The 20,426-nt window shown below is 42.8% G+C and overlaps 2 protein-coding genes and 2 long non-coding RNA genes across 6 annotated transcripts; 1 reads left to right on the top strand and 3 right to left on the bottom strand.

The window, feature by feature from the left end:
• Nucleotides 1-275: 275 nt before the first annotated feature.
• Nucleotides 276-911, bottom strand: LOC115664519 (uncharacterized). The gene has a single exon (XM_030586446.2). It carries the CDS (start codon nt 807-809, stop codon nt 474-476), a length of 336 nt encoding a protein of 111 aa, XP_030442306.1. The 5' UTR covers nt 810-911; the 3' UTR covers nt 276-473.
• A 2,594-nt stretch (nt 912-3,505) lies between these two features.
• LOC130138297 (uncharacterized) lies at nt 3,506-4,613 on the bottom strand. The gene is made up of 2 exons (XR_008816702.1): nt 4,046-4,613; nt 3,506-3,936 (listed from the first exon to the last, which is right to left on the bottom strand). It is a non-coding gene; the product is annotated as an uncharacterized LOC130138297 (long non-coding RNA).
• Nucleotides 4,614-7,218: 2,605 nt separating this feature from the next.
• LOC115665834 (uncharacterized) lies at nt 7,219-10,138 on the top strand. 3 transcript variants are annotated; one of them, XM_056312020.1, is made up of 5 exons: nt 7,219-7,355; nt 7,467-7,615; nt 8,178-8,440; nt 9,344-9,549; nt 9,653-10,138. In XM_056312020.1, the coding sequence occupies exons 3-5, from the start codon at nt 8,351-8,353 to the stop codon at nt 9,909-9,911; spliced, it is 555 nt and encodes a 184-aa protein (XP_056167995.1). In that variant the 5' UTR covers nt 7,219-7,355; nt 7,467-7,615; nt 8,178-8,350; the 3' UTR covers nt 9,912-10,138. The 3 variants fall into 3 exon arrangements, with proteins under 3 accessions (XP_056167995.1, XP_056167997.1, XP_030443520.1); XM_056312022.1 differs by lacking the exon at nt 7,219-7,355 and adding an exon at nt 7,372-7,389 and having other exon boundaries at nt 7,494-7,615; XM_030587660.2 differs by lacking the exons at nt 7,219-7,355; nt 7,467-7,615 and adding an exon at nt 8,097-8,123 and having other exon boundaries at nt 8,225-8,440.
• Nucleotides 7,493-8,255, bottom strand: LOC130138315 (uncharacterized). The gene is made up of 2 exons (XR_008816718.1): nt 8,081-8,255; nt 7,493-7,646 (listed from the first exon to the last, which is right to left on the bottom strand). It is a non-coding gene; the product is annotated as an uncharacterized LOC130138315 (long non-coding RNA).
• Nucleotides 10,139-20,426: the final 10,288 nt, after the last annotated feature.

Below are 20,426 nucleotides of genomic sequence, written 5' to 3'. Positions count from 1 at the left end.
TAGAAACCTAGCCTAAAATCTTTATTGTATCTAAAAAAATATATATAAAAATCCCGAATCTAATATGTCGAGTGCGCGCAGGTCATCGACTCAATAATTTTTTTTTCAAGTTCGGGTCGAATTTTAAACGTGATTGTATAAAATAGGAGGGGACGAAAAGGAAAATATTGGCAAAATTCGCAAACCCCAAGTTTGTCCGGACCCGAGAATATTCAAATTCGCGTGCACGTTAGAATTGTCAAAACAATGAACTTAAATGCCACAAACAATATTGCCTTGCTTGCGCTGATTTCTCCTAAAGAAAGACCAATTCCGAAAGCAGCCATCCGATCCGGACCAAGACATTAGAAAAGAAAGTAATAAAGAGATCAAAATTGATGCAATTTACATTGAACTCCGTCCGTCGATCTACCTCCTCGGAGCAGAACATGTGAAAACAACGAAACGGGAGAAACGCTCTAGTCTAAGCAACTCTAAGCCGTCGACATGGCGGAGAGCCTGCTCGGCGTCGGCCTGAAACTCCACCTCCGGAGGCTGAACCGGCGAGCCGGCGGCGTCAAGGCCCTCCGCAGAATCTCCTTGTTCGCCTGGTTCCTCGTCACCGCCCTCTCGTCGGGCACGACGTACCCGTGGCGGCCGCACTGGACCGACCCTGGATTCCTCGAGCACGTGCAGGCCGGCCGGCGCCGCGGGGACGCCGCCGGCAAGGAGCACCTGCGGCTGCGGCTGCCCCGGTTATCCCCGGCGAACGAGACGGATCTCTGCTGGAGGCGCGGCCTCTGGGACGGCTTCTCGAGCAGGACTTGCATGGTTTTTTTTCCGAACAGCTTTTTGGGGAGGACGATGGCTTGCGTTCTCTAAAGCGAAAAGAGGCGTGCTTGTGCATGGGCTTGCGGAGGGATGGGGATTTATCTTGTTCACGAAAGTCAGTGAGCGTAAATTGGCAGCTGAGAATTGACTGGTTCAAGACTTGGGGAGGACTGCTTGGAGTTGGACCGCGCGTGAGATTTGACTAAGGCAATAGGAATAGCTAAGTCAAAACCCCACAATTCGAGCTCAAGTGGGATTCTGCTTTGTGTATTGTAAGTGCCTTCTCAGCAACATTCGTGGAAACTCAGAACCAGCTTTGGACCATCTAGAACTTAGAAGAACCATCCTTTTGGACAATAATCTGGTCATAGGAACCAACCCATTATCAGGAAATGGTTTTGTTAGACAGGACGGCAAATGGTTTCAATAAGAACATGGACTAGAATATGAAGATGGTGTCTTACCCAACTTCATCAGAAAATGGGTTTGTTAGCACCCAAGTTCAGAATGGGTCAGGTATCTCTTGTGATCTGCGGATCTCCCCATCTCATCTCTTTGCGCACTGCACCCTCCGACGCTCAAGTCAGTATGAAACGTGTTGTTTCTACACTACTTACATTTACTTAGATGGCCTAGCGTTCCTTAATACCTCGGAGCGGGGTGGGATCAGGGAGCAACCCCCTCCGATGATGGGCTTAATTGATTTCATGTCTCCTCATGTATCCTCCTTATTTGCTGGAAATTCGGAGATGCGACTGTATAGGTCCGGGTCGCAGGGTCGGGGTCTCGCTATCGCCCTCTGTTGGGCTTGCCGGTCCTTCGTTTCCAGGACCGGTTGGGCCCATTGGGCTTTCCGGCAGGCTCCGCTCTTTTTCGGGCCCAGTATTGGACTCCTCCAGTAGGCCCATCACAAATTAGTACCAGAGCAGTGTCATCCGGTTTGAACCGAAGAAATTGCCCACTGTAGACTTTGGGACCTTCTATGAGGGTTCAGAAGTGCTCAATTGAACTCCAGCATTTTAAAGCACTTGGGATTCTAGTGAGCCCACAGTTGTAAAATGGGAAATGGAACTTGATCAACTCAGTGCTGATCTCCGGTTGAATCTGTGCCCATGTTAACTCTTCTATTTTCAAGGTAGAAATCACATGTCTTAGATTGGTTGAACATCCATCATCCCTTTGTGTCCCATTTTTCTTTTTTCGGAAACAAACGACGGAACTAGTATGAATACACTTATCGGGGAAGCGAATTGCTCTATGTAATTCAAAGCCCGCTAACGTATGGTTTTGGGGTGAGCGACGGTCCTCTTTCGACTTGAGAATCAACGAAAATCGTCTTGATCAACAAAAGATCATAGTCTACATCTCTCTTCCCTATATACATCCGAATGATCATATGCGGACTTCATTTAACGCACCATAAGAGATTGAAACTAACTACAAGACATAACCTTTTCACTTCCTCTTCCTTTTGTATCAGATGATGGTGGCCTGTAAGTACTACGCATGAAAAGTCAAGTTGGTCAATAAGGAAGGAATAGCTAGTCCACAATCTATGAGATGAACATCCATTGCTCATTTATGTGATGGCAGAGTCATGCAGCTGACGGTCTTCACTCGCAAACTCTTCATCGCAATATCGGAAGCACTTGTTACAAGATCTGACCGATTCCTTGAGAAATATTAACAATCTAACCGATCGTTCGGTCAATTTCGTTTAGGAAGATTTGAGCAATCGAAGGAAAAGAATCCAATGATCATACACATTGGTAAGTAATCCTAGAGTAGGAGCTTGGAAACAGCTGACAGTGTGTCAATTCGAAGTTATCAGACCAGCTTCTCATCCACAAAATTAATCGATCTCTTCTGCATATAATTAATGTGGCATCGTAAAACATCTCAGAAAATTGACATTAATTCATAGAGAAATTTGCATGCACTTCTCATCACCACCCCCTTTGGTGGCACTAGCCTTTAATGATAACCGCCGCCCGCCTGGCAACCGCCAAGTGTCTACTTCATAAATTGATGTTTGATATACACTCTGGCTAAGAGATCGTCCCCTCAATCCTAAAATTATAGGTTTACCATTGTTAGGCGACATGTTGAACGTTAACCAAGTATAAAGGAGATAGGCATGAAAATTGATTAATCTCTTCTGACCCTTCAAAGAATCAAACGCATATCCAGCGGTGTACTTAGCCTCTCCGAGTGCCTATCTGAACCTGTAAAACTCTATTGACGACCGACTTCCATCGTCCACGACATGAAGCTTGGATGGTTAAATATCGCAGAATCGGATGGGAAATGATAACCTTATCTTGATCTCCATCATAAGAACCAGCTCATGGAAGCAGTAATATGACTCGCCATGATTAAGTGAGATTTGTGGCGACACCGACATTACTACCACAAATTATGCTATCGATACCTCTATGAACTTTTCCTTTTCATTTCTGGCTATATAGATAGCAAGGTTCGGATTTCTGTTGTTGTCTTTCTAGTCTTTATATTGAAAATCGTATGCATTTTTAGCAGGATCTTCACTAGTAGAGTTGACCATTTCCTTTGTGCGAAAACACGTCTCGTTGCGATTGGTGACAGACTAGCAGTGGACTTTGCATGAGTTTTTGATACTTTGTCTTTTCGTGTCACTCTCATGACCTGAGCTAAGACACGAATAGTAAAGCCAAACTTCATCAAGAGTAATTTTAGAGTATAAGACTAGAGATCGTGACAACATCGTGGTTAACGAACATCAAAATAGAATAATAACTCAGACCTAGGAGAAATCAATATACATTCGATATGTACAGTAAGGTTATCATAATACGCAGTGGGGAGAGAGAGAGAGAGAGATTGATTACGGGACAGGATACAGTTTGTTTTTACACATGCAGCGGTAGGAAATAGGGCAAGACTCGGTGAGCCGTGCCCGTGCACAAGTTAAGCCTACTGATACCAATTTACAAGGAGAGCATGAACCACATGCGTGTGAGCAATCCGGCAATCTTGACCCGGCAATTCGAACTGTGTGCACCATCCCCTTCCCGTAGCTCGTTGTCCCCTCGGTTTCTATCAATGGATTCTCTTCGTGATCATCAGCTTGTTTGTCTCCAAGTATATCTGTCAAAAACCCCGAATTCTATTATTGTTCTCTTCAAAGACTGTAATTTCAGATATGAAACTGCGATAAATTATATGTGATGGTCATAGATGCTTAGTAGTTAGTTACCGTCAAACAAACATAGCAATCTCTTCTATCATTAGTCGTTACTCTCGAATGGAAACTTGCATGTTTCACTTGGTGCATGACGCTTCGCATCAACCTTAGCTCATGCAAGATGTTAGTTAAAAGTGTCTGCTGCAACTATCGTAGTTTGTTAGCCATGTGCATCAACATAATATATGATATCGAGCACATTTTTTAACCTTTTTGATATCTATGAATTTTAGTACTAACCTACCTTGAAGACAATAAGCATGACTGGAGACTAAAACATTAAACCCAGGCCATGCAAGAGACTATTAATTAACCCAAAAGCTTAGAGTATCGAGAAAGCTGGTCCATGTACATACTTATAAAGTTTCAAGTAAAAGGGAAAGGAGAACATATGTTATCAAGCTACGATGATAAACATGCCGGGGATGCATACACGGCGGAGCGCGGTCGGTTTGCCTGGCGGACGAGTTGACCCAAAGAAGAAGCGCTAAGTAAGCTGCAACGGCGCATGCAGAGAGATTCATGACTGATGGTGCTGTGCGTCTGTGCTAAGTGAGAAGATCAGCCGTGCATGCGGGCGTGTATATATACATAGTAGAGAGAGAGAGAGAGAGAGAGGTGGTGGTGGTGGCGTGAGGAGGATGGAGGTATTGAAGGGTATCACAGGCCGCATAGGGCTGCGAGGGAGGGTCACAAGAAAAGGGTTGAGGCCAAATAATTCCAAGTGCTGCTCATCACATGCTTCCTTATACCGCAGTGAATTGCATTGCCCCTGTCGCTAATGAAATCTGCATCGTTATATTCCTAGGAATTACGTGTGATCTCCGAACCGAACCAGTGGGAGAAGAGTACACGAAGATGGCGACACGGGCAAAGCGTCTGAACTCTGAACCCAGAATAATTATGAATGAGATGCATACATAACCTCATGTCAATCTCCCTTGAGCCCAGTTCACTCCTTTTGGGCCAATTCGTCAAAGCCCGACTGATGGAAGGGTTTTTTCAATGCTCATTCAAACGCCTGTGAACGGGGCCCGTATAGAACTAAAGGCTTCTGGGTTTGTGTAGTTCAATTGCGCGCAAAACTTAATGCTCGGCGTCCATAACAGGAAAATTGTCCAAAAATTCTTAAATCGATTACAATTTGATCAATATAATCATTAATTTTTTTTTAATTTTGACAATTGAATTCTAAGTATTTTCACGTTTTGCCAACTGAGTTCATTCGTTCAATTTTAGCCGGAAATCGCTAACGTGAATACTAGTAGTGCCACGTAGGATGCCCTACAATCGGTGAGGGCTTCACAGCCCTCCCCCAGTGGCCGATGAGGGTCAGCTAGCCCTCTCCTATGACCAACAAGGGTTAGCGAGCGACTCTTGCCATGCTTGGAAGAAAAAAATAAAAAAATAAAAAAGAAGAAAAAATATTTAAAATATATAACAAATTTAGAAAAATCTTAAAATTTTTATAAAAATTATTCACATCAGTGTCGGGCATGTCACGTAGGATGGCCGTTGTCCATGTCAACAATTTCCTGCTAAGATTAGCCAAATGGACTTAATTGGCAAAACGTAAAAAGATTTAGGATTCAATTGACAATGAAATGTTTGAAACTAAATTGGTCAAAATGTAATAAATTTAAGATTTTTTGAATAATTTTCCCTCCATAATGCCAAAAGAATTTCAATTCACAGACGGACCTATTGTTGAAGGTAGCGGGGCTCTCGCTTTTAACTTTTGTTCTATTATTTTGGCCTGGAAATTAAGTTTTACCCCCATTAAATGACGGAAAATTGATACAATCATGTCGATAGTCTCAGTTCAATTTTGGGCCCCATAAATTTATAAAGAATCATGAACAATTCTAGAATCATGAACATGTCGTTGCTGTAAGCAAACAAAACCTGCCCGACACCCAATTTACATCGTTCGTTTTTTCAAGTGCAAGAAAGCTAACTAATGATGCCAGAAATGCTTGTGTAGTTCTATTTCTTTCTTTATGGCCAGTTGACCAAATTCTCTCAAGGCCGACGATGGTACCGCGAGCAAAAGTCACGCCACGCGTCGCTCTACCCTTCGTCCGCGCTTGCTGAAGTGGCGCTGTGTCATTGGACCTCGAGGAAGTGGCTTGCTGTGCACAGGCTGTATGAAAGTGCCAACTGGGATGTCCCGATCATGAGCCGTCCCGCACTGAATGCGAGGGTTCAGATCAGCGTGTTCGGTCGGGCAAAAGCGTCGGTATGGTGTACCTCAGCCCAATTTAAGACGTACAGGTGATACGGGTCGGGTTCGAGCCTCGTGAATTAATCACAGCACATATTGATCTCACATCAGTCCAAACTCGCCCGATCCGCTACCGCGTATACCAGATTAGTCATGTCCGACAAGCTTCGGGGGGTAGATAATCCCCGAGCGCACTCGATGCAACTGTACCCTTTTATTTTCAGATCAGGCCGGATCGATGAAGAGAACTCGTGGAAGATTACCCGAACGACGGAGCAGGACGGATCTCTCTAGTCCATCAAACCGTCATAACAGCAATCATAAAAGCTTCGTTTCAATTTTTCTAATTATTTATGGAAAAATAAATCAAAAAAGTTCATCATTGATGTCACTGTGCCCCTCAACTTCTTAATCGATCAATAAAGAGTTAATACCACGAAAAATCTCAAACTAGTACAATTATGATAAATTTACTGTAAATTAATTCTTTTATCACAAAAAACCTCAAATTGATACATTTATGACAAATTTGCCATCTGTTAAATTGAATTAATATCACCAAAAATCACAGACTGGTAAAACCTCAAACTGGTACACTCATCAACTGCCACATGTTATCCAACTCAGAAATTTGACCGAGGGTAAAATTATCACAGATGTACTAATTTGGAGTTTTTAGTGGTCAAAAAATTATTTTTGAATAAGTTTGTCACACATTTACCGATTTAGGATTTTTCGTGGTATTAACCCATCAATAAAATACGAAATAAGGGGGAATTATTAATTTAGCACCTGATTAGGGGATTTTCCTTTTTTTTTTCTTGACGGCCTCCCGTGGTGGATGTGGACCGTGGATCTACCTGCAGGAGCAGCGGTGTTCTTCCTTCCCCACCGACAGCAAGTCAGCATCAATCATCGATGGCAGTTACTTTCTTTCTGGTGATGATTCATACACGAACCTTCAGTCACTCCTCGTCCACAAATGTTATAATAATAAGAAATGGGCAGTAGAAAAAGCAGATTTTAGCTGTACAACACATGCTGCTGCCTGAGATTCACGTTCAAGATCCATTGGGTTGCTTTGCTGTTGCGCCAACTGTACTGAATTCCCTCTTCTCTTTCATTTTTTTTGGTGGGTTAGCAGGATCTGTCATAGTAAAGTGACTTAACGCCAATTCTTGACATTTCATACAAATAAAAAATTTGCAGATGTAATGTAGCACTCTCTCCTCGCAGCCAAAAAGAGACAGCAAGAGAGATTTGGGAGAAGACTTGCCTTTTAAGTGATGGGGGTGCTGACTTCTCAAGCGACTTAATTAATTTGTTTAGGACCCTCGTTTTTTTGGTGAATATGGAAGGTCTTGCAGCCACTTCTTTGTGATTTATTACCTATTGGGATAATGACACAAACAGTCCCTGAACTTTGACCTAATGTGCAATTTGGTCCCTGAACTTTTAATTTGTTCAATGTTATCCCTGAACTTTTGGCTAATGTTCAATGTGGTCCCTGAACTTTTATTTTGTTCAATGTCATCCCTGAACTTTTGGTATATGTTCAATTCAGTCCATGAACTATATGAAAATGTTCAATATAGTCCCTCAATTTGAATTAATGGAAAGGACTGCATTGAACATTTTCATATAGTTCAGGAACTGAATTAAATATGTACCAAAAGTTCAGGGATAACATTAAACAAAATAAAAGTTCAGGACCACATCAACATTAGCCTAAAGTCGAGGGATTATATCAACAAATTAAAAGTCGCGACCAAATCGCACATCGCAAGAAAGCTCATTGGAATGTTTGTGTTATTTTCCCTTACCTATTTACTGGTGCGGTTGAAATGGCCACATTCGCTTGATATGGTAGCTTGTCCTTTTCTGATGGTGGTTGGTTTTGAAATATTCTTTTACAAACAGGGGCAAAGAGATGGAGTGGCATCTGATGCTTCTTCAACACATTGCAGAGTTATTGAGAATATATACCTAGAAGAGAGAGGATCAGAGGGGGGAGTGTTCGAGAGAAGTCAAAGAGGAGGAGGAGAAGAAGAAGAAGAAGAGGGTCAGATCAGATCCAGTTGTTGGGAGCAAATATGGCTTCGAAGCTGATCTTGATCACAGTCTTCATCTTTGATGTCATTGCCTTTGGACTTGCTATTGCAGCTGAGCAGAGAAGAAGCACTGTAAGTTTGTGTTTCGTCTCTAAGAACTCTCTTCCATGCTCATAAGTTGCCAATTCTGTGGCAATGGCTATTGTCCAAGTCGTTCAGTAATTTCATGAATTCGTTTATGGATTGCATCTTCTTTGCCTTATTGATAAGAGAACGATTATATTCACCAGCTTAGTTGAGAAACGATAGCATCCTTTCTCCTCCAAAGGGTCACAGCAATAGTAGCAAAACACCAATCTTCTGCTTCTCATAATTAGGATTCACACCTACAGTCAAAAAGCATGGCAAACCATAGAATTTCCAGATCTACTGATACCAACATTATATCTCGCAGAATTCCATCATTGAAATTCCGATTCAAAGAGAAAAAAGGGTTTAGCTTAAGATGCTATAGAACCAGATCTCGCTTGTTGAAATCATGTGCCCAGATGAAATCCTTTGATAAGTATACATACATTGTGGCGAGGTCCGCCCCTCCAAGGCTCCAGAGATCAGATACTGGCTTAATGCTGTAGTTCGGATCTGTGGTTACAAATTATGATATTGTGCAATTGCGACGAGGAATTCAATTGAATGTAAATCAAACCGATGTTCTAGATCCTTATTTTCCTGTATTCTGCAGGGAGGAAAGTGAATGCAAAACAAGCAGCAATTTGACTTTTGCACAATGAATACTTCCACATATGAATAGATATCTTTGTATTCTATATTCAAAAGTTGACCTTTTCTCGCCCAAACAATAGCATTACCTGACTTCCTGGGCAAGCGATGCAGCACCTCTAAAGAAATTAATTTTAAAAATATCAACTTCCTGGACATTTTCCAAATCTTTGATGTGTCTCATTTCTGCTGGATGTCAACTCTCAGAAGCATATATTGGTGGTTCCTAACTAAAATGGATTCGTCTCTTTTCAGGCCAAGATTGTCCAGGACAGTGAAGTCCAGTACAACTACTGTGTGTATGACTCGGACATCTCTACCGGCTTTGGCGTCGGAGCATTTTTGTTCCTAATGCTTAGCCAAGTCATCATAATGGCAGCGAGCCGCTGCTTCTGCTGCGGGAAGCCCTTGAGTCCCGGAGGCTCGCGCGCTTGGGCAGTCATTCTTTTCATTACCTGCTGGTATGCTTCAAGTACTTTTCCCATACGTAATTAAAATTACGCATTGGGAATTTGTCATTCGGTTAATCATTTGATCATTCCGGCTTTTGAAATGATCCATCAGGGTGTTCTTCTTCATCGCGGAGGTGTGCTTGTTTGCGGGATCGGTGACTAACGCTTACCACACCAAGTACAGGACCATCTTCAGCGAGAACCCTCCCTCGTGTGAAACCGTGAGGAAGGGGGTGTTTGGCGCCGGGGCTGCCTTCATCTTCTTCACGGCCATCGTTTCGGAGTTCTACTACACTTGCTACTCCAGGGCCATGGAAAGCTTCCAACCTTATGGCAGAGAAACAGGTGTGGGCTTGGGCGCCTTCAAATGAGAGCTTTCCTTGGCTTTGGGTTGATCATATTCATGACCATGGATATTCCATAGGGATATTGTGTAAGTTTTGAGGTGGATCTCATCCAGTAATAGGTTTAAGGTAGTCGATCATACCCCTGTATCGTCTGAACAAACTCATATCATGATACTGCATTTGTTCTTTTGGGTGGGGTTTGTCATGTATGCATTAATAAGGCAATGATATTGTTTTTTTTTTTTTGGTAAGGATAAGGCAATGATATTGTTTTTTTTGGTAAGGGGCAATGATATTGTTTTTTCTTTTTCTTTTTTTTGGTAACCCAGGGAACCCCGCACGGCCGACAGCCGGGAGGTAAACCCTGGGGGCGACACGTGCTAGCCACCACACACGTGCACCGGTTAAGTCACCCTGTGGCGCCCGATTCGAACACCCAACCTTTTGCGAGAGGAAGAGTGCCCTTTCCAGCAGCGCCACCCAGGCGGGTGGTGCAATGATATTGTTTGTGTCCATAGAAATGCAAAACACCGTCGATTAGGCCGATTAATCTTCTCGATCATTCCGAGTTTCAGCGACAAGTCCCCATATTCGGACTTGGAATCGTTTGCACCCGCTTTGCAGTCGTGGCTGATATAATGAATCTTCAACCATAGCCGCGCTTGGGAATAGGCTGATCTACTTTCAAGATTACTCATTTATATTAGTACAATGTTAATAGGGGTTAGACTTTAAGGTTTAGGGCCTATTTGGTAACCGGTCAAACAGTGCCTGATTCTATTCTTTTGTTCCCGGGAACAAAAAAAGAACAAAAATATGTTTGGTAAATTTTTTGTTCGCGGGCACAAATTTGTTCCCAGAATCAAGAATAAATAAAAAAGTTGATTCTTGATTCTGGGAACAAAAATCAAAAATGAAAAAGAAATTCTTTTTTCTTCTTCTTCTTTCCTAGCCAATGGCCGGTGAGAGGGAGGGCTTGACCCTCACGACCTAGGCGAGGGCTGGACCCTCACGGCCTGGGCGAGGGTTGCCCTCACCGGACCCTCACCAGATCTAGCGAGGGCGGCCCTCGCTGACCATGGGCCAAGGAAGGAGAAGAAGAAAAAAAGAAAGAAAGAAATATTAAAAAAATTCAAAATATTATTAACAAAAAAAAAATTTATGCAATTACCAAACACATTTCTGTTCTTTTTCTATTTCGGGAATATAATTTTGGACAGTTACCAAACGCTTTCAAATGCTTAGAAATTATTTTCGGGAATGGAATAAAAAAATCATTTCTGAGCAGAAATTATTTTCGGGAGCAGAATGGTTATCAAATGAACCCTTAGTTGACAAAAAACAATGGGACATAAGACAGAGCCTTGATCACAACAGTGGTTCTATGGAGCACTTGGAAATGGGTTGGGCCACAGGATTCTGTTTTGATGTTCTGGGTCGGAAGCATATTCCATTGGGCACAATTCAGAAAAACTCTAGATCATGATAAGAACTGGAGATGTATCACTAGACATTTGCTCAACGTGTGGACCTTATGCAAGTATCTTTAATGCATCCGAATTGCGGTACATTTGCTCAACGTCTGAATGTATTTCTAGGTATGTACTCAGTGCATCGAATGACTAAATTCCAGTAGTTGAAGTATAGTGGAATATCAATCCAATCACCAAACTTGGATTCCCATCGGCCAAGGCATTAAGGTCTTGTCGTTTTACAACCAATGCAATTTGATGGTAATTCAACCGATTTTCCCTGCGAACTCCTAGCACGACAAACACGTGGCCGGACTTTCAGATGCAACATCATTGCCGTGCGGGCTCCTCATCAGCATTCCGGTGGAAATTTTGTTGAATTCCAATCGAAGTGAAAGTGGTACATGGTGAATCCGGGGTACTTGAGGCCTCAATTAGAGCGAAGGTACCATATCAGATGAACCGATGAAAAGGGGTCGGTCTTCACCTCAAATCTAGCAGATGAATGACATGATCTTTGTGTTTTTGAGATAATGAATTGTTTTGTATGAAACATGACATGATAAAATTTATGGTCGTGGCTTTTCTCTGGGACTCGGAATCGTGACCGACCAGGGCGTGCATCTGATTAGACTCTTGCCTTTTGTCGATGATGAATGAAATCACAAAGCGTGGAGACATGGACTGCTTAGAGAAGCAACGGGAGACCTCTTTCTCTGTCTCGAGGGAATCAAAAGTACGAATGGAAAATTGCTTGGTTGCCGGATGTAGTCCGGTGGGGCATCCTTTTGTGGCTTCTTACTGACCCACGCTTGGTAATATATTCCCTGTGCGGGCAGACACTGCCTTCATCGTCGGCTGGACTCTCCTTTTAGACACTTTTGAAAAAACGATTCCGAGTTGAAAAGTTGATGATGCTCTTTGAAGTTTGATGTGTCATTCGTGGGAAAAGTGCCAAAAATGTCATTAATCTATTGCATCGGCATAGTTCTAAACCTTTTAATTTGACCAATTCAGTCCTAAACATTTTCCTATCGGTATCAATTTAGTCCATTCGGCTAATTTAAGCCGGAAATTGTTAACGTGGACTCTGGCCGTCCTGCATGGCATGGCCGGCGTTGACGTAAACATTAAAATTGGCAGGATGAACTGAATTGGTACTGATGTAAAAATGTTTATGACTAAATTGATTCAATCAAAATGTTTATAACTAAACTGGTACAAATGCAATAGATTTAAGACTTTTTTTTTAGATTTTCCCTATCTTTGGTCTTGAGTTTTCATTCTCTCCTTTTTACACAATATCCTTTATATCTAGGAGATGAGCGTTTGAGGTATCATTACTTGTGAGACCTTCACGGAGGATCGGATCGGAACATGCCTGCAATGCTCCATGCATTGGACAAGATCAAAAAGGGAACGACTTTGAAACAACTCACGGAATCGAACCGCCTCGTTCCCAATATAAAATTTCATTTTACGTGAGCGCGGCCTCCCGAGATCGAGACACGTGTGCCCCTCGTCACATCGAGCAATTACCTACTTTCGAGCAAACGAGTGCCGCGATTTGGAAGATGTGTGGAAGAACCCCGTTCGCTAGGGTTTCGATCCGTTCCTTCCTTATTACAGTCACCTACCTTGTACTGAATTCCTTATTCACGTAGAGCTGAAAAAGTGGGTGCTGCAGCTGCTGCTGGTTCCACACAGTCGCTTCCCAGGAGCACAGCTTTCATGGATCTGTCATTTCGTGCGATTTAATGCAACGCCCATCAACGGGCGACGGAAGAGGAATTATGATTACATAAGCGGGAGCCATCGGTTCGTACGTAAGCGCTTTGATGCGTTTTAGTTTTTCGAGCTGAACCCCGCAGCATGTCCTCCTGTGAGACTGGCGAAGTTAATGATCTTTCTTCAGATCTCCACCAAATTCCATTCACTGCTGGCCCATGTCATTGGTCTGGTGCCATCGTTGCCCGATGCCTTCCGTTTTCCTCAGGAAGCATTGCTTGACGTCCATGGCGACGTAGCTTTGCAGACTGTGAATTTCAAGCAAGCATTCAAGTTTCCCAAATGTGCATAGCTATGTGTAATTAAGACAGTTTTGAAGGTCATTGTACATACGATAGAAGAAGGAAAATGTGAGCAATGACGAGATCGTTTCCTAAACGAGCCGCCTCTGTTTTGAAGTTCTCGTGACTCGAACTAAATCCTGCGATCTTCATCTCGGGCCGATGATAACCCCAATCAGGCCACACCCACATGAAGCGAGTCAATCTGTTTCACTCTGATGGATTTGAGTATATGTGCCCGCACAAACCGAATCGAGGGGAACACGTCCTGGAAACGTCACGTTCGTGTGTCACAGCACAAACATGGACCGTGTTGATTTCGATGGAGCAATGATTCTCTACAAATGTCAAAAGGGCCAAACTCCGGAACATGTCGTGGCTCGGTCCTTGCTTGGACTTTTTGCTATCATCAATGTGCACACTTTGTTTACTAGAAACAGTACAGTGCACATGTGACTGTGAGCTTGTAAACGTGGTGGAAAAATGTCACACCTTTTGACCACTTACATATATTTGGAATGGCAAAGATCACGGTTGTCGATTTTCTTTCATTTTCTTTGTTCTTTTTTGTTACTTCAACCCGTGTTCTCTCAGCACGCTCGGTACAAAAGAAGATTTGAGCCGGGGCATTGTATTCTGGAGATAGGATTTCCGAACTACCCAACCGTGTCATCATCTTTTAGATAGTGTTGTCGATACGCCTTTGCCCCGTTTTCCTCTTTACGTCTTGATAACTTTCGCAGCCTCCCTTTGGATACCCCCAACACAAAACGAATCGGGCGAACCCGAGTGGATCATCACAGACCATTGAAAAGAAAATCAGTCCGAATTGCAATTTTGAATGCTGTGGCCACGAAGAAAGTGGCCATTTTCTTTATTTTTCTCAAAGCATGCAAAACCCAGTTGGGACATTCGATTGCTGGCTCTTTTTCCTGATAATCTTGTTGTTGTGCGTGGTAGAGGCATAGGGCCTCGGTACTCTCAGTACTGCAATTTTTCACGATTATGTTCGTGAGTGGAAGTTATCATCGTATCTTCCGTGTCAGGAGAATCAGATCCTATGTACAAATTCACTCGTTCTTGTTAAATAAGGTGACTGATGTCATTCTTTGGTCAATCCGTTCCTTCTTTTGGTACTTAATGCTCTCTTGGCTCTTCCGTGGCCCTTTGAAATTGGAACAGCAAGTTCCCCCGTTCTCTAAAAGGCACCGGTACATTAAATGATCGTTGCACCCACCAACCTCGGTTTCCAGGGCGCGTTGCGTTGTAAATCCCCCTTCCGATCTTTACCCTAATCATATTAAGATTGAGTTTTTCCGCCTATTCCGGCACGGAGTATGCATGCGGTAAATGTGGCGATTTCGAAAGGACCGGTCGCCGCTTCCTTTTTTCCGGGGCATTCGAGAAGTTCGCTAACTCGACCAATATAATGAGGACCCTAATAATTAGTTAATAATGATTGGCAAGCAATAATCAGACGATTTGTCAAGCTTTGACAATGAGGAGAGATGCAAAGGGGGCATGTTAGATCGCTGTTCATCTTGAGTTTTAACCTTTGCCCTCAGCAGGTTAAGCCCTAGGACAGGCTGGTTGGGAATCAAGCCACGTGGTGTGTCTGCATTCAATTGTTGGGAAACTTAATTATTTGATCTGTGCTGGTTCTTCTATCGTAACATAATAAGCTTAATCACAAGCGCAAAATAATGTGGTTCTTTGAACCGAACCCTTATGATGGACGATGCATGAGTACAGAAAGGCATCTCTGGCTTTTAAGAATTCAATTACTTGTTTTGTCTTTTTAATTATTATTATTTTTAATTAAAATTTCGTGGGGCGCCTTCCATTCTCGGATTTATATATAAGATATATCGCCGGTGCAAGATCTTTTCACGCTTGCAAATTACGAACTGAAACTCTCATCTTCTCTAATGGAATGTGTACGTGGCGGCGCCTGAACGGTAAAGGTTTTCTTTACGTCGCCATTGATCCAAATGAAAAAAAACCCTTTTTTCGTACCCTTTTCTCCACTTATTCTAATATGCTAACGATGTCATTGGAATATCTACTTGCGAGTGACGACTGAACGAGTCTTAGGAAAATCTAATCTTCGAAGCCAAAACAACTCGGGTTCGGATTTCACAACAAATCTTACTTCAAAAGGTATTAACGTGGTGACATGACTTAAACAAGATATTGTTGAAGTATGATGCACGATGTCCCTCAAACGTAATTCCAAATTTTTGATTAATAAAACAAGTGGTCATATCCTATGGCCCCTCCCGGAATTTTTCTTTAAGAGGAAATCCTCGCACGATAGTAGCAAAAGAGAATGCTAGAATTCAAACCCTCTCCACACTTCAACATCAATCACTTTACTTAAAAAACTCAAATCGTTAATTAGGAAACGGACCGACAACGTATATCGATAGTATGCATTCTTAAATGTATATAGGTAACTTGAGTTAGCACCAGAGACGCTTTGAACCTTGGGGGTCTTGTTGACTCTTGAACTTACCAAAATCGAGACTTCACCAGCTACGATTTCCCCTTTAGAAAAGTCAACGGGTATAACGGGGTTGACGTGCCGACCCTTTGTTTTAACGTGTCAACGCGCCAATTGCGAGCCAACGAGGTCTAAGGCCGTCGTGGGAGTTGGACCGACCAAAGCCACCGCCGTCAAAAAGCTGTCGCCGACCTTTTTGGCCTCTGGCGGTTGCCAACGTTCCCAAGGGGCAGTGAGCGACGCCCGTGCTTGAAATAGTTCCGAGCATTTTATCAACGTCGTCTAATTTGTAGGAAGGCATAGATTCGACCCGCCATTGTTACAAGACTAATGTCTCGAGAGTACTAATTCAGATACGACAAATCGAGTTACGAAACTTCCGAACGTTGGATCTTCATCGAAGCCGCAAATGGACAAATGGGTGTTCTTCTTCCTTCCTTAGCTTCGTCGATCGACGTGTAGACAGAGAGAAAAACTAATCATTGGCGCGAAATGACTACATCGAGTCTAGGCAATGGAACCACAAGCTCATCATTCCATCCCCCATAATAATCTTCGTATGCTAATCTGTGCCGGCCACTTAATTCCAATTTAAAGCGAATTTAGATAAACCTTAGCACGCATGACATTAATCATGACGATGGAAAAAAGGTACAAACGGTGCATGTTTGTCTTTGGAGCAACCACGTTTGGGATGTCGTGTTGGGAGGTGTTCGGGCTCCGACACCCACCGTCCGCCGCCGCCGCCACTGCCATCTCCTCCTTCTTCCCATCTTCTTCCCCCTTCCCTTTGACAGATTTTTTGCAACTTAATCATGCATTGCTCTAATTATTGTTCACCAACTGCACTCGAAGTTCTCATTCAATCATGCTGTAGGACTGCCATGCAGGACAGGTTTTAGAATTAGCTGGAGTGAAATGGTCTAAGATCATCTTCGATTTGTTCGTTTTCTTTCCCCTATTTCGGACCATGCCGGCAATTTAATGCCATGGATCAAAGTAGGCATGCGTATGCTTTCCGAATCACGCGATGAAGTGCATGTGTTTCCAGGAAAAAACCGTTTGGAATATCATGATCTTCTTCGACCACACTTTTGATTGGTGGGTTGCCAACGAGGATATCGTCCATTTTAAATTCTAATGAAATTTGCATGTGATTGGCGGGTTAATAAACATGGACATCACACGGCGGTGCTGATGGGGTGTCACTGGCCAATCACATTATCAAAATGATTTGCATGCCATCCTACTCGGTGCCAAATGTAATGTGCATTGGAAGAATTACCCAAAAAGCCATAAATATAGCCAATTCAGTTCAAAATTTTTTGTTTTTTTTTTTGCCAATTGACTCATAAATCTTTTACATTTGTGTCAATTTTGTCCATCTGACCAATTGTGACCGGAAATAGCTGACATAGATATCGGCCATCCTACTTGGCGTGGCCAGCACTAATGTGAATAAGTTTTAATAATATTTTAATAATTTTCCGAATTTTGTATTTATTTTTTTTCCTATTCATTCTCTTTCCTTTCGTTCTTTCTTTCGCCGATTGCCCCTTACCGGAAGCTCGAATCATCATCCTCAAACCATCCGGCTCCATTCAGGCAACACGTTTATTCCGCTCCCTTGACGGAAGCTCGAATCATCGCTCATTACTCACCGGGTGCCCATCGTTGCGCTCGAATCATCCAGTTCGATACGTACTAAAGATGTGATTGTTCTGAATGGGCGCAAGCGAAGGTGAAAAGAAAACCTTTGGAAAGCAAGGGGGGGGGGTCGCATGTCCACGTACAAAAACTCGAGTTCCAAAAGCCACTCGCAAAGGCTTTTGTGACTCATCTCTCTCTCTCTCGTTTTTCCCCTTCTTTTTATCGTTTCATTATCACTTGTTTCCTTTGGCCACAAGTAGCCCCATCCCTAAATCCTGCCTAGTGCTGCTGCTAGGGCTCCTGTCTGCAGGCTGGAGGAGTACCCCTGCTTGCTGCTTGACCCCTAATTTGGGGGCCAGAGTTGTCCTAAGATGTCATCTCATGACCCATCAACTTCAAAAGAGAAATTGCTCGTACCAAAGTTGATCGATCTCCTGTTTATCATGGATCTGGATCTCTTAAGGGCACGTTTGTTCATGAATGGAGGAGATCTTGTTTTCAAGTCTTGGCTGTTCCGTAGCACAGGGCATGCGTGCGTGGGATTAGGACCTAGAGGATATAAAGGACTAGCTCGCCCGTTAAATCCTTGGGATGGCTCGGACGGACCGGCTAATCTCACTAGTTGTGGTAACTCGGCCGTCTCATGGAGATAGCGGCGAAAAGATAAAAACGATTCGGCATTTGCGTATCACCATGTTCTCTGCTCCGACAAAATTGGAATGCTCTCCGTTCCTAAAACTCTAGTTATGTCATAAGAATTCATTTCGCTCATTGAAGCATCTCTTTGACCAGCCTGTTGCAAAAAGAAAATGCGGTTGAGATACTGAAATTTGGCCTGTACATAATAGATGTGATATTTCTCGATGGTTATAAACCGGACAGTTTATATATATTTCAATTTGTTCCACGTAGTGTATATTTCAATCCAAATTGTTAGACCTATAAAAATATGTTCTTTGTTTTTTTTTGGTCGGATGTCTAGCATTGAGATGTGCGATTTCACGACTCGCGTGGCATGTTGTACGAAATAAGTTTGGTTACTGTTCATATAAGCTAACCGTAAACTTAAATAAGGTCAGATCGACACATTTCTTTAAGAAGTGTGCCGATATTTTTTTAATGCTGAAGAAAATAGATGATGATCGCGAATGAGAAATTATCAATTTTGCTTTCGAAAGTGATTACTTAACAAGTACCCCTAAAATATTCGCTTTAAAGCCAGGTTAATCGATGTGCATAGGACATCAATGACAAAAGGATCCACATGATCTTTACAAGATGCTTGTAACTTTAACGTGCAGTAAAAACTAAGCTGCTACTTGCTAGGAAACTATACGATCCTCCAACTATCATTTACGAGGGCTGTGTAAAAGGAGAGAATGTCTGCAAATCGGAACCGTGTTAAGAACACTCTCTTCCATGTCTCGAAGCACCCTTTTGGCGAGTGCCTTTGATGCAAATTTTTCATGTACCAACAAAGAGCACTTGTTACCGCATTACATGGTGACAACATTTCCGGACTACAAACAAACGCTGCCCCCCCGCCCCCAGTCGAACTCGAACATGAAAGCCTTCTCACATCAAAGGAAACTCCGCGTATGCACTCGAAGAGGTAATTCACGTTTGGTCCCCGAGGAAAGTATGCACAGCGAACGTTACTGATTTTGGCGAGCGTTTTTGGGGACCGTCCCACTCGATTTTCGAATAAGGACGAAACCGTCTCGGTGGTTTGGCGTTTAGCGTTTAGCGCTCGTACCGAAGATAAAACAACGTTGTCCTGCGGTTCTACTTTGGGAGAATCAATCATGCAGTTAGCTCCCAAAAGAAAAAGGAAAAGTGGAAAAAAAAAGGGGAGAAGAAATTGCGAAGGTTGAGGAAAAGGTGGACGTGCTAAAAATTTGAAAATTTTCTCTTTCGATTACTTGAAGGATAACATGAAATTTGACTAAATGTTCAATGTAGTCCCTAAATTTCAGTCCAGTATGAAATGTGATTCATGAACTTTTGATACATATTCAGACTTGTCCCTGGATTATATGAAAATATTTAATGTTGTCCCAGAACTTAAATTAGTAGAAGGTTATCATTTAATATTTTCATATAGTCCAATGACTAGTTTGAATATGTACCAAAAGTTCGATGACCATTTTGAACAAATTAAAAGTTCAGGGATCGCATTACACGTCGGGTTAAAGTTCAGAGATCATATTAAATAAATCAAAAGTTCAAGGACCGCATTACACATTGAGCCAAAATTCAAGAGTCATTTGCGTCATTTTTCCATTATTTAACTGATGCCGCGAGGAAACTCTATGGCTAAACCACGGCAACATACGAGATAAACGCCATAAACACGTTACAATCGTTAAAAGAGCGAATGTCTTGTATCGTCGCACAAGAGGATTCGATACGACCTTGCCGATCAACATACTGAAAACTACCCGAATTCAAGAACAACCTGAATTTTTCGGTCGCGAGGTAAAAGATCACGGCGTTTCGCAACGTGTAGAGATGATCATGACAAAGGATTGGTCCAAAAACCCTCCCTGCTCTCCTAGGAATATTCCAAAGCCAACGTGCCAAACCGACGCCAACCAAAACCCCACACACCACACACACACACGCCAAGGAGAGTACGGACGGAGTCGCTCGTAATTTGCCTTCCTTTCTTGCCCCCCCCCCCCCCCCAGTTCCCTCCTAATCAGAAGTCAAAAACTCCATTTTCACTGGCTGAACCACGATGCTCCCCACCTCGTCGAATGTTACTGTCCTGTCGCTCCTCCTTTTCCCGTCTTTGAATACGGCACCTCCCCGCATAAAAGAAAGGGGGAGAGGAAAAAGGGAA

Source organism: Syzygium oleosum, unplaced genomic scaffold (assembly GCF_021117445.2).
Source record: "Syzygium oleosum isolate NSW1041296 unplaced genomic scaffold, Sole_v2.1 Sole_v2.05, whole genome shotgun sequence".
NCBI classification, from domain to species: domain Eukaryota; kingdom Viridiplantae; phylum Streptophyta; class Magnoliopsida; order Myrtales; family Myrtaceae; genus Syzygium; species Syzygium oleosum.
This window is presented reverse-complemented; position numbering and strand designations above follow the sequence as displayed.

Excerpts from the sequence above, each read along its gene's own strand:
- LOC115664519 (XM_030586446.2), bottom strand. The coding sequence starts at position 809 with ATGCAAGTCCTGCTCGAGAAGCCGTCCCAGAGGCCGCGCCTCCAGCAG.
- LOC115665834 (XM_056312020.1), top strand. The coding sequence starts at position 8,351 with ATGGCTTCGAAGCTGATCTTGATCACAGTCTTCATCTTTGATGTCATT. Across the intron at positions 8,441-9,343 it reads CTGAGCAGAGAAGAAGCACT|GCCAAGATTGTCCAGGACAG; the intron begins GTAAGTTTGTGT and ends GTCTCTTTTCAG. Across the intron at positions 9,550-9,652 it reads ATTCTTTTCATTACCTGCTG|GGTGTTCTTCTTCATCGCGG; the intron begins GTATGCTTCAAG and ends ATGATCCATCAG.